This window comes from Cariama cristata, unplaced genomic scaffold, assembly GCF_000690535.1.
Source record: "Cariama cristata isolate BGI_N322 unplaced genomic scaffold, ASM69053v1 scaffold626, whole genome shotgun sequence".
Lineage (NCBI taxonomy): Eukaryota > Metazoa > Chordata > Aves > Cariamiformes > Cariamidae > Cariama > Cariama cristata.
The window spans coordinates 2,492-19,096 of NW_009620107.1; the positions used below are offsets into that span (position 1 = coordinate 2,492).

At 45.4% G+C, this 16,605-nt stretch overlaps 1 protein-coding gene across 2 annotated transcripts in view; it reads right to left on the bottom strand.

Annotated features, from left to right (window-relative positions):
* Positions 1-3,682: 3,682 nt before the first annotated feature.
* EYA3 (EYA transcriptional coactivator and phosphatase 3) overlaps positions 3,683-16,605 on the bottom strand; it is a 29,542-nt gene continuing 16,619 nt past the window's right edge. For both annotated transcript variants that reach the window (XM_009701475.1, XM_009701474.1), the window contains 9 exons: positions 14,038-14,177; positions 12,126-12,209; positions 11,450-11,539; positions 9,557-9,615; positions 8,488-8,648; positions 5,964-6,078; positions 5,421-5,542; positions 5,041-5,141; positions 3,683-4,192 (listed from right to left, as the gene is read on the bottom strand). In XM_009701475.1, the coding sequence (XP_009699777.1) occupies positions 4,112-4,192; positions 5,041-5,141; positions 5,421-5,542; positions 5,964-6,078; positions 8,488-8,648; positions 9,557-9,615; positions 11,450-11,539; positions 12,126-12,209; positions 14,038-14,177 (953 nt within the window). In that variant the 3' untranslated portion in view covers positions 3,683-4,111. The remainder of the gene's footprint in view (positions 4,193-5,040; positions 5,142-5,420; positions 5,543-5,963; positions 6,079-8,487; positions 8,649-9,556; positions 9,616-11,449; positions 11,540-12,125; positions 12,210-14,037; positions 14,178-16,605) is intronic.

Genomic DNA, 16,605 nt, shown 5'->3' on the forward strand with positions numbered 1-16,605 from the left:
GCTGTGACCAGGCTGGAGTTGGCCACCAGTGGTCTCTCAGCCGTAGGTGGCTGTCGATGTGGTCACTGTGGGGCTGTGCCAGCTCCTGCGCATGGACACCTGCTGCTTCACAGGTGAGGACTGCCAAAACCCAAGCAGGCCCCCAAAATGGCCTTTTACTCTTTTTGCTGTTGCCCAGCCAGCAGCTGCGGCTCATCCTGGCTGCCCACAGCATTGGCCCTTTGCCCCTGTCCCCTCCCCTCCATCGCCTACCCTCTTGGCAGGACCCCAGCCCAGGAGGGGAGGGCAGGGCAGTGAATGCAGCTGGAGCAGCAGGTGAAATGCTCGGTTCACAGCTGGTCCTATAACAAGATAAGCCCATGGCCAAGGACAGTGGGAGCACAGCAGGGGTTGGGAGGAGGATTGTTTGCTGGCCTTGTGCAAAAGAACAAGGGAAGGGAAGGTTTGTGCGGGACTACAGAAGCGCGGTGTGCCTCCCCTGGGCACCACAGCAGAGCCAAGGAGCTGATACCTCTGCCGCTGGCTCCCCCAGGACACCCCAGGGGAGCGGGGTCGCTGGCAGCTGCACTGTGACCTGCAGCACCATCACCCTGAATGCTGTCGATGCCACCAAGCTCTGCCCAGGCCATCGCAGGGGACAGGGACTTGACTGCAGGGATGTCAGAGAACAAGCTGAAGCAGTGACTATAGAAAATAAAACTTTAATTTTTTTTTCCAGTTCATAGGACAGTTCCCATTACACAGACCACGAACAGGCAAAGGCTCCGCAGCCAGCAGCGCCTGGGACTCAGCCCTCTCCCACTTGCCGAGGGGTTGGTAGCACAGCAAGGGCTGCTGCAGGCTCTGGGGGTCCTGCTGTTTTCCATGAGTGTCAGCACAGACATCTCCCCAGAGCTCCTGGAGACAGCAAATAGCCTCCACAACTGCGATGAAGCTGGAGGGGAGGCCGGCAGCACCCAGACAAGCTTGGCATCAGCACCCCAGGCCAGCAGACTGGCTGTCACTCGGGCATTCCGGTTTGTCACCAGTTCAGCTACAGCCAGGTCAGGAGTAACGGGAGAGCACAGAGACAAAAGAAAATCAATGCTTGGATAAAGAAGCTGTTTCTGCCACACGAGAGACAGGAAAAGCTTTAAATTCAGCCAGCAGAGGAAAAAATAAAATAGCCAGGTCAACCTTTATTAAACATAAACACAGAAATGTACCATCAACCTCCCATTATAAAAGTACTTTACATACATTCAAGGAAACATCATATAAATATCAGTATGAAATGTCACTGGCTGCAAGAGTTCCACACTCAGCTAAAATTAAAACATTTTAAAGTAAACAAACACAAAGCAAAGCCAGCCAGCTGCCGGGCTGCTTGGTACCTTGGGTCCAGCACTCGTTGCGAGTGCCTGGGCAAAACACATCCGACCTCCCAGCGTGGGCCAGCACGGCTCTCCCACAAGCTGCTTTGGATGTTAGTGAAGCAAAGGAGCCGCTCAACCACGCCGGATGGTGGGAGGTTAAGGCACAGGTTTTAATCCCAAAGTTCAGCCAGCTGGAGTACAAGACGTGCTCCAAACAGGCTGTTTCACAGGCTGGGACATCTCCCAAGCCCGCTTACAGGAGACCTTTGGATGGGCTGGGGACTCGCAGAGAGATGTTCAGGATCCAGCACAGACTCTTCTGTGACTGCACGTGAGTCCTGTTCTTCTGGTAACATTTCAGACCCTGAGAGCAATGGGGCTGCTTCTTGGCACGGCTCGCTTCCTACCAGATCTGCTCTGGCTGACGCAGTAACAGCACTTCACAGGGACCCCAGATGAACTGGACTCTTTATGGACGCAACAGGAATGGAGCTGTAGCCCTGTCGCATCTCTCCCTGCTCTGCACAGGACCCACGCTGCTGTGAAAGACCAGCACACACCTACATGGGCTGTCCCAGCTGTGTGGGAACACCCAGTAACACACCTGAGCTCTCCATCTTGTATACGTGGCAGATGGGAGAACATCCCCCGTGGGCTCTTGCTCCTGTTCAAACCCTGCTGCTGAGCATTGTGGAGCATGTCCCCAGTTTGCTGCAGGGGCTCTGCTCGGCCAGCAGCTGTGAGAAGAACGGCAGCCATCAGCGCAGCCAAAAGACATCCCCTCCACTGAGCTGTTCAGTAACACCCATAGTAGATATTGGCTCCTCAGATTTTTCTAATGGGATGAGGGGTCACGTTGCTCACAGGCAGCAGTTTCTACACAGACGGCATGCTCCTGAAGCAGAGAGTTCCTGGGGAAATACGCAGACCCAGAGCGTCCACCTGAGGTCAGAGCACAAGGCCAACACCTAGCAAGGACCTGGATGGAAATCAGACCACTCCTGACTCCTGTAACCATCTTGGAGAAAGAGAATCTCCTCGGATTTATTTTTTTTTAAAAAAAAAAAAGCAAAACTGGAGCTAGGATCATGTGAAACAGACCTCTGGGTCTAGGGATCCAAACCCCTTGTTCTAGGCACCTTCTCCACGGTGGTGACTGAAGCTGGCCCAGGAAGAGATGCTCCTGAGGCAACATCCTCAGCGCTGATGGAAATTATTCCTCAGTAACTAATGCCATGAAAGGAATGCAGCAAACACATCACCTGCTCCTGTGGGCGCAGCCCGAGTGGGTCAGTGTCCTCCCTGAAGTGACATGCTTTCAGACCAGTCCCCCGTGGGTCCCAGATGTGTGACACTGGGCTGGAGACCAGGGGTCTGGAGGGGTTTGGGTGCAGCTGCGGTGTTTGGCTCAGCAGAAGCAGCAGAGGTGTGTGGTGGGGTGCAGCAGACATCTGTCCTCTGTGCAGAAACTCCAAGCACCTGCTGATTTGGTGCCATCAGGGTATAGGGAGGAGGCAGATACCATTGAACACAGCCTGATCTGGCACAAAATCAGCGCCCCGTGCCAGCCCTCAGTCTCCAGCTGGCTATTTCTGACTAGTGGTACTGCAGGTCACTGCCTCCAGCCTTTTTTTTCTGAGATGGTAGCAGAAAAATCAGCGTAACCATCACTCCTAAGGCCAGTGTGCTCCAGGCTGCCAAGTCACAGTGTCTTGGAAAATTAAGTCCCTCTTAACAAGGGGTTTGTTTCTGACTGTAGTTAGGCTAATGCAAAGAAGAATACAAGAAAATTGCATCTGATTCTACTAAAAGGAACTTACTCTCACAAATGGAGTCAGGAAAGCAGAGGTGAAGGTTAATAACCATACCTTTCTTTGTAACATTCATGAGGATTTAGTTCTCAAATTATTCCTAGTCCAGACGAGGACTCTGTTCACATCTGAGCAGTCTGCAATAGTGTTGTGCTGTATCTAATGTTCACAGGCAGTTTTGTTTTCATTTACAGGGAAAAATCTGTGGGATCTACGGTCTGGGTCATGGATAGCTGGAATCCAACGATCTCCTGCTTGTTAAGAGGGCTTGTGCACACATGGACTAGAAGCCACCGGGATGAACTCAGAACACCAACACCTTCCTCTACAAGGAACCACATATCCCAGAAACAGTCCCTTATCTTTGTATTTTCCAGTAATCCCACGTTGAGGAAATAACATAAGGACATTGTAATAAATTAACTGCTTTGAACACCCAGGGAAGGAGAGAGAACACATTTCACAGCAATAGAGGTATTTTTGACATTTTCATTAATATTTCCTATGAAAAAAAACATAGCTCTTTTTGGCTTTGCGAAACAAGGGAGATTCAGCTCTGCCACCAGTATTTTTCTATAAAAATAAGGTTTTGTGTTTACTTGGATTCTACAACTAAGCTGAATAGAAAGGAGAAGGCTCTTACAAATACTTCCGCTGCTGTATCACACCCTCCCTCTGGAGACTACCTGCTAGAGGAATTCAGCTGGCTTCTGTAAGTCTCTTCTTCAGACAAGCTCTAGCTCCACTGAGTCTAGTGCTTCTTTATAGGACACCTTTGTACTTGGCAGGGCCTGTGCTCCTGAGGAAATGACCTGGTGTCATGTTCTACTGTACAGTTTGCATTATGTTTTCTTCATCAAGCTGAAAAGTGAGTCCCCAAATGTATGAGATTTCTGTGATGGAGAGGGTTTGCAGGAGCTGCAGTCACGCCTTTGCTCCAACTTCTTACAGGAAGTCTAACTCGAGGGCTTGGTGAAGGGACACAAGGTCTGCGTGATTTGTGATCCTCCAGAAAGGCATGTTGTGCTGTAACAGAGAGATGACAAAGTCAAGTTTATTCGAGTGATTTTACAGCTAGGTGGAAGCAGTCAAGGTACATCTGTAGGGTTGTGCAATACAGTGTTTTTGACAGTGCTGTCTCAGCATATCATGTTCAGGAAGGACCTGAGCCATATGCACATCGGTATCTGAAGCCTATCTTATCCGCCCATTTGTTTACGACGGGCACCAGCACTGACTATCAGCTGCTTTGCACGCTTATGATGGAAAACCTCAGCACTCGACTGTAAGCTGCTGCTCCACCCAGGAAAGCCTCTGCAGGGCTCCCAGGGAACCTGCGAGGATGACAACTTTGGCATATGACAGATAATGTGAAGCCTGCAGAGATGATGTCCTGACAGTAATCTGTGCACTTCACTGCCTTTAATCAGCATGACGGAACAACCTGTTCAGGCCTGTCCAAATCAATCAAACTGCTCCTTGTTTGTAATTCAGACTAATAGTTGATGCTGTGTATTGATCTGACTGCTGGCAACCGAGTCCTGACTCCCTCCATGCTTCTGAGAAATTGCATTATCCTAACTGATAGCTGCATGCTGTGATCAAGACATGCTACATCAAGATACTGTTTTACAGGGACAATGTTATACGCAATCCTAAACAACAGTAAAACAGAAACTTTAAATGCCCAAGAGCCAGAAGATTGTGCATCTTAACATAGTGGAAGATCTCTTGCATCAAAGGCAAACTTTTCCCCGGCTGTCCTGGCCTGACGAGTTCAGCCCTGGAAAAACGAGTCTGTGCAGAAAAAGACTTCTGCAGTAACTTCCCTTTGCATCGACCCACATCCCACCGCTGCAGAGTCAGAAACCCACCTGCTTAGCTGCAACCTCTTCGTCACGCCCATCTCCAATTACAACATAGGTGACTTTCTTTCCAAATCGTGACACGATCCTCTCAAAACAGCTCTCTTTACCTGCCAAAAGACAATCCCGCTATAATGAGCCTTAGGCAGAGAGCAACAAAAGCTGGAACAGGTCCCTTCTTCCCAGTATAGAAACACATTCTTGTCTTACTGGGAAGGTGATAACACCCCGTTCAGCTCGTGAGGCCAGAAGCCATCACTATTACATGGCCAGCTGGACCACAGCACCCACGGGGGCTGCTCAGCTGCAGAAATTGTACCTTCTGTGTAAAAATCCCAGCTAATCCACAGCAGATGCCTCAGTGCCAGGTACTCAGCACAACCTCTTACCTATTTTTGTAGCACTATAAATGTTTTCGATTGGAAACACCTCGCCCAATCCATACAGGAGAACTTTGGCAAGAGCTGGCACCAGTTGGGTGGTTGTGATCAGGATGTTCACACAGTTTTTTCTAAAAGAGGAAAAACACTTGTAAAAGCACATCTACAGCCAGTGGTGCCAAAGAGTACTCCAGGCAGATTGTTCAGCTTTCCACAGTGCCATGTGCTGCTTTGTTCTGCTTTCGAGAGGCTTTTTAGGCCAAGATTCTGATTTGGGATTTTTGTTTGTTTTAAATAGAAATTGTCTGGCAGAAATGCAATTTTGTGAGCACAGTCCTATTATGGGGACCTTCCTAACAACAGATGTTGCAGCAGAAAAATCCCAAAGGGTGCTCAGGTGTGGAGTTCCTGCACTCGTTCACTTTGTTTCTCAGTACCTGTGACAAACAGCAGTAGTATTACATATAGACACTGCTGCAACACAGCACTGCATGCAAATCTAAGTAAGAGAAAGGGCTGAGAAAGCAATATACACCTTTCCAGTTTCCATACCTGGACTGTATGAGTAGCAGGGACTTTAATGCAGTTTCCAGCCAGGAATCTGTTAGCACTTCTATATCAGTCCTTAGTCGCTGCAGAGCTTCCCTCTTCTGCGGGCTAAGAAGGCCTGGAAGGCAAGCAACAAAGTTTTCCCAGCTGAGTTGGCAAGTCTAACACAGAGCATGCCATCACTCAATTTAACAGCTGCCTGTTCCGCAATAAATAACACAGTACTGAAGGCATCTGAAAGCTGACGCTGTCTTGAGGCAACAGGAGGAACCAGCTTCCAGTGACACAGACAAGCCCAGATATCCATCTGTGACTCTGGGGGGAACTGGGTAGATGCTTTTCTCTGATTATTTCAAACCATTTCTCTGGATACATGCAACAAAATGCACTTCTCTTGTACAAAGCACTCACAGCAGTAGGTGTTTGAAGCCACAGCAGGAGAAGGAACTCCTGCCGTCACCCTCTCTGACTTCCTACTTCCCAAGGACCCTTTCCACTTCAAATCCCTTTTAGGTATCTTTTTTAATCCTTTTTCTTTTTATCCCCATATTTTTTATCCCTTTTAGATATCATTTTCTCAAAGCATCCAGTTTTGAATTAAAAGCAGCCAGAAATGGAGCCCATACACTCAAACCTGCTCCTGTCAGTAAACTGAACAAGAAAGGAGCACCCTGATGAGTCTAAACCTCTCTCCATCCAATTTCCAGCCATGATGTACGAACCCCGCCCCTCACTCCAGCCCTGAAGTACACCAGTCCTCTGACAATGAGGCCACGGAGAGACCCATTGTGGCCTGCACTGACAACTGCTTTACCAGGTGGCTTTAGACAGGTCCTGAAAAACTTTGCATCCAGGTTTCCCACGTGCAAAATATGGAGTAATGCTCTGATCCCTACCAGAAACAAGGTAATTGCAGCATACCGAAATGCAAACTTACATTGACAGATTTTTAAGGCTGAAAGTTATACTTTTGAACACATGGTTTTTAGAAAATATGTCCAAGAAAATGTTCTATCAATTTTTTTGGCATAGGCAAAGGGTACCTGTGAGAGTCGGTCCGAAGTTGGCCCGAAAGAACAGTAATGTCTCAACATCGTCAACAGATTCTTGGAGATGATACAAGGACACCAACACCCGAAGAGGGAGGACTGCATGGTACGGAGAGCAGTGTACTGTTCTCCAATACCTGGGACTGAAAGTAACGGCCGAGATAAAACCACATACCCGCTGTCAAATAAGATGGCTCTCACCTGCTGCCTTAGCAACTGGCCAGAAGACTTGGACCTTAGGTGAACTTTCCTAATTATAACAGGAAAAACACACCTCCTAGCCGAAGGCTACCCACCTCCAAGGCAAACCACACCTAAGACACATCTCCTTGAGGATGTGCAGAAGTCTTGCTCGGGGAGGTGGAAGGAAGGCGGAGGTTGGCAGTGGTCTATGGGACAGAGGACGGGGCAAGGTGTGTTGCTCAGTATAAAAGATGCTCCTTAACAGCCAAAGTTTGGAAGCTTTCCCCACTAGAGATCACGACGATCGGAAGGACCGACGGGACGCCACCGGACCTGGGACCATAGGGATGCCTTGGACCCGTGGTGGTAGCTATAATTCTCTCCCTCTCTCCTTTTACTTTACCTTTCCTTTCCCTCTTCACTCTTTTTACCTATCACACGCCGCTTTACAGGCAACATAATAAAGTTACACTGATTGATTGAAACAAAACCCCTTTGGCGTTTTCGCCTTTGTATTTTTGCACTTCAAGACTGGAGTTTAAACGAACCATCACGAGTCCACTGAGTGGACCGTGACATAAACTGGTGTCACGGACAGGATTCACAAGTCCACCGAGTGGACCGTGACAGGACCCAAACCCACAACCCACCAGGCTGAGTCACTCTGCCAGGTGAGCTGCTCCAGCAGCACCCCTTTCCCAGTGATGCCAATGCCAAGATGCAGACTAAACAGAAAATTTATCTACATTTGATATATGTCGTTTGCATCATTATTACTACTTTGGCATTGGAAGGGAAGCAAAACTAGAAGATTTTAAGTGATTTTGTGAACAGATGGTAGAAATGTCATGTCAGACTATGAGCACAACAGCCAAAAGGGTGAACGCTGCATTTCTTGACAATAGCGTGACAAAAGGCAGATTTTGTGGGGAAGTGAGTGAAAAGACCTTCTAAGCAACATGATATGCAAGTCATTTAGGCCCATTCTAAGCAGAGTGACAGGTAGCATTTCATACAAAATTAGCAAAGGGACACTGCACCAAAATTTTCTCTTAGATACAGGATTGACTGACCATCCCTATCTACATGGTAACTCACAGACTGCACTGGCACGCCGTCCAGTTTTGGAAGACATAGCCTCTTAGATTCCATGGAGATTTGATCCCATTTAGCACTAGAAGAATAGTTACTTTTCATGTCCAGACATTCAGGAAAGCAAAAGCTCTGAGGAAGGACAGAGTCCGGCACCACAAATTCTGTTTAGAGCTCAGATACTGGTGCAGGTGAACACTCACCTCCAACGTTAGTTTTGTATTTATCGTAGATCTCTCGTACCCTGCGGTAGCGGAAGGCCAGTTTTCTCATCCAGTCCACTCCACCCTGGACACCAACCGACGAACTGTGATTTGTGTTACTTCCTGAGCCACTGAAGCCATCCGTGGAGAAATTGTAGTTGCTATTTCAGAAAAGCAGATCTGTTATGTGTGCCACAGCAGCAGAACCACTGCAGCTTTTCTGGTGGGGTTGCAGACTTCAGCTCTGACAGCAGCTGGAAAATCACCTTGGAGAGGAACTCTGCACAACCACCACTGCACCCTGACAGCAGAGACCAACTCCTATGGGAAATGTACTCTTGACATCCAACTACATTTGTTGCTGGTTCTGAACTGCTGTACTGAAATGCACCAATTCAACTCTTCCTTCACACTCTCCAGTACAAAACCTTCCTTTGCTCCTCGACTGCTCACTCGTCAGCAGTACAGAGCATCTTTCCCACTAACCCCTTTCTCATCCTGCAGTGATAAACCCCAACATAGTATCTTCCAAACATAACATCTCTGTCTTTACATCACAGCTGCAGCTCCACAAGCAGATGAGCTGCTTTACCAGCTCACAACTGCAGGAAGCAGGTCCTGCTTCACCACTTTCCCTGTATTTCTTTCTCCTTGATAGACAGGCACTTCTCAGACCTTTCTATAAGCCAGTTCAGCTCACTAATGCAGCAGAAAACTTACCCTCACCCTGCCTGGTAGTGTGCACAATCAGCTCACAGAGGGATGAAAACCACAGGGAGACTTTCAAAGGTCAAGATCATGAAGTCTGGAGTGTTGGTTCTCCATTCATGATGTCATTGAGCACACAGGCAACATTCAACAGTGGAAAATATAATTCACATTATAATTCTGAAAGTCTTCATGTTTTGTAGGTCTTCAAAGAAATACCACCCAGCAAATAAACACCATTTGCCAAGTCTGATTGCCTGCACAATGCTGACCTCCATCCCTTAACCAGATTTGGGTTTGAAGTCCTCACAAAATACAGATTACATCAGCTATACATTTAATGCATTCATGAGCACACCACCTTAAATCTTGGCCATTGTCATCAGATGCCACATCTTCTATGTGTACCTGGTCACACTCCTGTTTAAGAAAAAAATAAAAATAAAGTCACGCTGTTGTAATCCAGAAACACACTGAAAGCTGCAGATTAAAGAAAGTGTTATATAAAACAATCCCCTCAAATTTCCCAAGAGCAACCACCCATGCCATACTGCCTCCACGAACCTATACATAGCTTCTGTTAGCTTTGTCTTCCAGTACTAGGTTTTACTTCTCAGCACCTACAGGTCCTTGCCAAGACTGGGATTTGAAGTACCAGAAAAGTCTGAAAGAAGCATGTTTCTATGACATTTCGAGTTGTCCGCAAAAAAGCAACTTCGACACTCACTGAACAGGTTGGACACAAAGCTCGTCATTTGAAACCCTTTTGCCATTTCACAAAAACAAACCAAACAAAATCAAAAATACCCCAAACCCACATTATCTGGTCAAGTATTGATATTCCATTTCATCAACACAATGGTTAATTCCATTACCGGAGAGCCACAGCACAAACCCTGGAGTGAAACATCAGCGTAGTGGCAAGACTCTGGTATTTAGCACAGCTGATTTAACCCAGAGCTAAATTGCAAATAACTTAGGACAAGAAGTGAATTTTCCCCATTTCAAGAATTTCCCACTGCTGCTACTAAACAACACCTACAGCAATAAGTGCTGCTGTTGATCACATGGTTAACATATCAATGACTACCTTTCCAGCACAAGGGACTGTATTTGGTGTTTTGTTTTGTTTTTTTTTTCCAGGGCAGGGAGGTTAACTGTCATTACCACCTTTGCAAAGTTCACAGTTGCAAGTAGTCATAGCCACAAATGGAAACTTCATTTAAGTTTCTATTTGCATCAACATCTTGTTTTCCCACGATGTGCATCAGTGATGCACCTACAATTAATTACTCACTGTTCATATTCAGCCTTCCTAAGCTTTAAACCAGTCCTGTAAATTCTGCAAATCAGGTCCATAAATCCATATTTATGGACTCATATCAAAGAAAATATGTCGGGAAATTTGCTGTTTCCAATCATTTAATTCCAGATTCTGGCATAACTTCACACCTTCCTGTATAGATCGCATTGCTGTGTCCATTACTGTCTGATAATGTATCATAGCACAGCATAGGGCATTGCCATGATTAAAGCAAAGATTTATATTCAACTTCTGTGGAAGCAGTGCAGAACAGTGAGATGTATTTAACTTGGCAAAGAATACTGGCCATGAAAGAGGATGGGAGCTGACTGGAAGTCCTCAAGGCAGGATGGGAATGAGACAGCAGCAGAGATAGGTTACAGGAAAGAAAAATGGAGGGTGCCGTGGGACCTCCATGTGTAGAGCATGCTTTTCTATGGAAGTGCGTCCTTCATAGTTGTTAGACAGCCAGTGTAACCTACTGAGATGCACAAGTTGCATTCAGATGCACAAGTTGTATTCTGAGATGCACAAGTTGTATTCTGTCCTTGGCTTAGTCAAAGCCCCTGAGAACTGACATTCTCAAGGTCATCTTTTACCCCACATTTCTAGTCTCTGTTTCAAAACAGAATCAGTGAAAGCAAAGTGCTTAGTGGTCCACAATGCAAATACAAGACAAAGCAGACATCACTCTTTTTATTTATACAGATTCAAGTAGAAATCCATCAGAGAGCTAAGAGAGCTCATGACACTAGAAGTCTGCAGAATGCCTGTCTCAGATAAAAAAGTACACCTCTTAAATTTGGTTGTGCTTAGAGCCACTTCAGTTTTGGTAGACTGTTATGTTTCAGCATTAAGTGGCTCTGAAGTACAATTGTCCTCACAAACAGTGCAGTGTAATTCTAACCAGGTAACATCAAGTTTTGCTTTTCAAAAACATTTGCCATGTACCTCCAAGTCATTGAAAAACAAGTGAGTATCAGCTACTTCAAAAATCATCTCCTCCATTGACAGACCTGAGCCAATCACCAGAGTTGGATCCTGGCAAAACAAAGAGAAAATGTAAATTCACTGTGGTTATAGGCAGAAGTAAATTGTGATAAATCTTTCATTAGTTACATTGCACAGAGCTTCCACTGCATATCAAGCCTGATGTAATACCATCTGCGTTCAATGGTGTGAACTACAATTTCCCTAATATTTTAAACAACTCGATAAAATAAAAAACCAACACGTTTTGGTAATACATTGACCCAAAATGTAACAAAACACTTCAGTACTGATGCATTTTCAGAGGCAACCAAACAAAACATTCAAAAATCTTCAATGTATTTTGAAGGAGAGAAATACTTCCTTTCACTCTGTGCTATAGCCTGAGTAATTCCCAATGATGATATAAACAGTTTGACATTTTAAGACTTGTATTATTAGAAAGGAAGTGTTTGTGATGTCCATATCCTAGCTCTGTATAAAGCCAAATTTAGTGTTCTTTACCTACCCCAAAATGCTAACCTGTATCACCTTATACATTTAAAACAAAATATGATTTTCTATTCCATTTCCAAAGATTAACATTTACTTCTGCATGACAGATACGGTTTTTCTTCCACAGAAAAGACAATACTACCTTGCCATATTTTTGAGCGTAAGACCCTGTGAGAAGTGAATGGAAGATTATGATGGTCTCATCCAGGTCCCAGAGAAACACTCGCTGTGGAGAGAATAAAAGCAGGTTAGAGTTGAGATATTCCAAGCACCGAACTACAATAAAAGAGCAAGTTTAGGGTCAGTTTTGTGCTTAGTTGCAGTATGCTTTTAACAATATGTGCAACAGTATTCATCTTACAGGCTGAACATGTTATTAAATTCAGTTTATTACAGTGGAGTTTAAATACTGCTACAGTGCAACTACACACTCAAGAGTAAGGCTCTCCTGGTCAAACTATTTCAAAAGCTTCTCTTGCTTTTACAGTTATAAAAGGAAAAACTTAGAGTGCTAATGAACTTTAGAGCCCTCCTAAGGTGAAAGTTTACTGTCTGTGATCTGGAGAGCACCAGGCAAATGACCTTGGTGTTTATCAGAGACACCTTTGTTATGATAAATAAGCGGGATTGGCTGCCATGAGGTATAGCAGAGTTTCAGTACAGAAAGACTTTGATAAACTTGAGAACTGGGCCAAGAGGAACTAGAAGTTCAATAACAGCAGATTCTGCATGTGGGGTAGAATAAGTCCTCGTATTGGTCCAGACTATAAGGAGCTGGAGGGTACAGTGGACACCAGGCATAGTATAAACCAGCAGCACTTTCTCCCTATGGATAAGATGAACTGCATGCTGGAGAAAACTAAGTGTGCCTTGCTGATAAAAGGAAGGTGCTGCCTCACCCTACTTGGCACTGGGAAAGTCACCCTAGATTGCATCCTCAGTTCCAGAGGTATGTGAGGAAATGAGAGAGTGGCCAGCAAAAGGCTGTCGAGATGATTAGCAGCCTAGAAGAGAGGCTGAGGGAGCTGTGACGGTTTATCTCGGCAAAGAGGAGACTACGGGTGACCTAATAGCAGACCACAACTAATCGAAAGGGAACTGCAAAGATGATGGAGACAAATTCTTCTCAGTAGTGGCAGACAGAAAATTGCCATGGAAGAAGAAGGGGAAATTTGCAGCTTGGGAGATTCCTTTTGGAGACAGAAAACCTCCTTCCTCAGGTGGATGTGGTAGTCCTGGGACAGATCACTAGACAGGTACAGGATCTCCAACCTTGGTGGTTCTCAAGACTCAGCTAGACAAAGCCACAGTTCTGGGGACAGCCCTGCCCTAAGATGTCTCCTCCACTGCTGCCACTATGATTCCAAGATGTATTTAAGTCATGTTTGTCAAGGACCACTGAAGAACTCATTTGGGCCAGTTCTCAGATAACATGGGCCATGGGAATTTCCCAAATTATGTCTCAGTACAGGAAAGACATGGACCTGCTGGAGCGGGTCCAGAGGAGGGCCACAAAAATGATCTGAGGGATGGAACCCCTCTCCTGTGAGGAAAGACTGAGAGAGTTGGGGTTGTTCAGTCTGGTGAAGAGAAGGCTCTGGGGAGACCTTATTGTGGCCTTTCAATACTTAACAGGGGCTTACAAGAAAGATGGAGACAGACTTTTCAGTAGGGTCTGTTGTGATAGGACAAGGGATAATGGTTTTAAACTAAAAGAGGGCAGATTCAGACTAGATGTAAGGAAGAAATTTTTTATGATGAGGGTGGTGAAACACTGGAACAGGTTGCCCAGAGAGGTGGTAGATGCCTCATCCCTGGAAACATTCAATGTTAGGTTGGACGGGGCTCTGAGCAATCTGATCTGGTTGAAGATGTCCCTGCTTATTGCAGAGGGGGTGGACTAGATGACCTTTAAAGGTCCCTTCCAACCCAAGCTATTCTATAATTCTATGATCCCCTTCCAATTGCATGAAGACAGGACAAAAGAAAGAGAGGAGGACTTACCACCACACTATTCTGCAATGCTACCTGCAGAAAACAAGATTACTACTTACCTCCAGTTCACTGTCCTGTGAGGATGAAGTATCTGCTTTCCTCTTCCCCCTGTTCTTCCCAGGGATGTTTTTTCTTGCTTGCTCATCTAACTCTTTACTTGCTGTTGCTCTTGATAATGAAGGACTTGTAGATGCATCTCCTAGAAGAAAAAAATCACACAGCTCTCACCCCCTCATGTCTCAAAACAAACATCAATATAAAGCTTATAGCATTTGGCCACAAACCTCCTTTGCAAAGGGTAAGCTGTTATCTTGCTTTATTGATACAGTAGTAGTTGAACTCTTATTAGAACATAAAACATGATTTTTCTGTCCCATCATTTCAAAACAGCTCTGTCTCCTCAATTCAGTCCACGAGGACTGAGCTACTTGCTGCATCCTGACTGCAGTACAAAGCCAAAGACAGAGCACCCTCCATCCTAAGGCCTGTAACCCCTCAGATGCCTCACTACCCTGGAACTGCTTTATTACTCAATTCATTCTTTTAATACTTCTTGAGAAAGCACCAGAAACCCTCAGTCTGGAATGAGTGTACAAAGGAAAGTATTTAATGATGCTTCTCCCTCTCAGATTTTCTGGACTAGTCAAATGCCTTTTATGTCAAGCAACATTATACAACACATACTGTTTCCACCTCCACATATACTACTCACTCCTGTGCCACCGTAAGCCTTTGACTAACAGTTAAACAATCACCAGTGCACAGAGTTATTGGGAGTGTGTTAATCACGCACAAATCCACAGTGTGCTAACTGTGAAACAGACATACTTAAGACTACAGCTCCATCGGGCTAGCCCAGAATTAGTAAAGAATAACAGGGATAATCTTGGTCCTGGAGATACAGACTTGGCCAAGCACCATTTCCCAGAGAAAGAGTAAAGCACCACCATAAAAAAAAATAATAAATAAAATCAATGCTTTGATGTGCAGAATATTACAACCACAATGGGAGATACTCTCTGAATCCTTTATTAACAGTTAAGGCAGAAGAGTTAACATCCTAGATGTCTGCCTAACCAGTTCAGAAATAGGACCAGAACTGTAGCAGGAAGGCAGAGGGCACAGGGGATTTGAAAGAGCTTGAATTTAGTCTGGGTATTGAAAGTGAGACATTGCAATTCCTATCAAAATTCATGCAAAATGGTGAACTTGGAGAATTCCTGAGCTAAGAAAATGGCACTGAAAACATTAACAACTGGGCCATTCCCTGGCCAGTGCCTTGAAGTAACAGGTCAATTCCTTAGGTTTTCAACATCAGACAAGAATAAATTCTCATGGGTAACACTGCTGTTGCTCACCCCAACTAGAGGGCAACTGCTTCCTGAAAGAGGGAAAGTGCTTGAAGCACCATGCTTCTTCACTTACAACATCACAGCATGGTGTTTGTCATACCCGTAGCATCCCATAAGGTAAAGGTAAGAGAGGTCTGGAACTTTACTGAGTTCAAGACTATCAATTTGTATGTTTTGCTCACCAGCAGCCACCCATCCCTGCTTTCAAGTTGCTTGGACGATTTTGAGGACTTGGCAGAGCTCAGGTACTACTGATAGACTTGGGGAAGATGGAGAAGGCAAAGTGCTGCAAAGGCAATCACTCACCGCCTCCCACAAGCAGGCTGATGCCCAGCCAATCTCCAAGCAAGAGCCACCTTGGAAGCTAAACTCCACTCCCCCTTCTTTCTCTACTTCAGTTTTTATTGTTGAGCATGACATTATATAGTATGGGAAATCCCTTTAGTCAGCTCAAGTCAGCTGTCCCAGCTGTGTCACCTTCCAGGTTCTTGTCCACCCCAAGCCTGCTTGCTGGGGGGTGGAGTGGAGGGGAGAAAGCCTTGACACTGTACAAGCATTGTTCAGCAGTAACCAAAACACTGGTGTGTTATCAACACTGCTTTAGCCACGAATCCAAAACACAGCACCAACAGAGCTGCTATGAAGAAAGTTAAGTCCATCCAGGCCAGACACAGGGCACCAACAAAAATTAATGGAATCTGTTTTTTTTCTTCCAGCCTACCAATCTGCAACAGGCAGCAGATTTTAATTTAAAACTGTTCAACACCACAGAAGAACCTAATTAACTCCTTGCGTAAGACACCGTAAGAAGCACTAAGTTTTTGCTCTTATCCTTCTTCAGTTCAGAAAACTGTATTTTTGGTGAGGAAATCTTAGTCAACACCACTGTGGTTGGTACATGACACAGCATTAGTGGAAAAGGGCAGCCAAAGATGTGACTTCTCTAGAATAGTCAATTAAACGTTTTCAATCCACTTTCTACATCTCCTCTCTTACCAGCTAAAATCTTCTCCCCCTGACAAGTGCCAGGTAACTTGATGCAGATGCAGATCTGCTCACATGCAAAGCACAGCTGAACAGCTGCCATTTAAAAACAGTTTACATGACGAAGCAGAAGAAAGGAAAGGGTGTACTCCTGGACACGTCAAAGACCAACTCATCGAGAGGTCATGGCTGAACTACAGCTTTTGAAAATACACAAGCAGTCCCGGAGGACTCCCGTAACTGGGACTGGCAGCTATATCATGGCTGTCAGGTAATCTGAATACCTGGCTG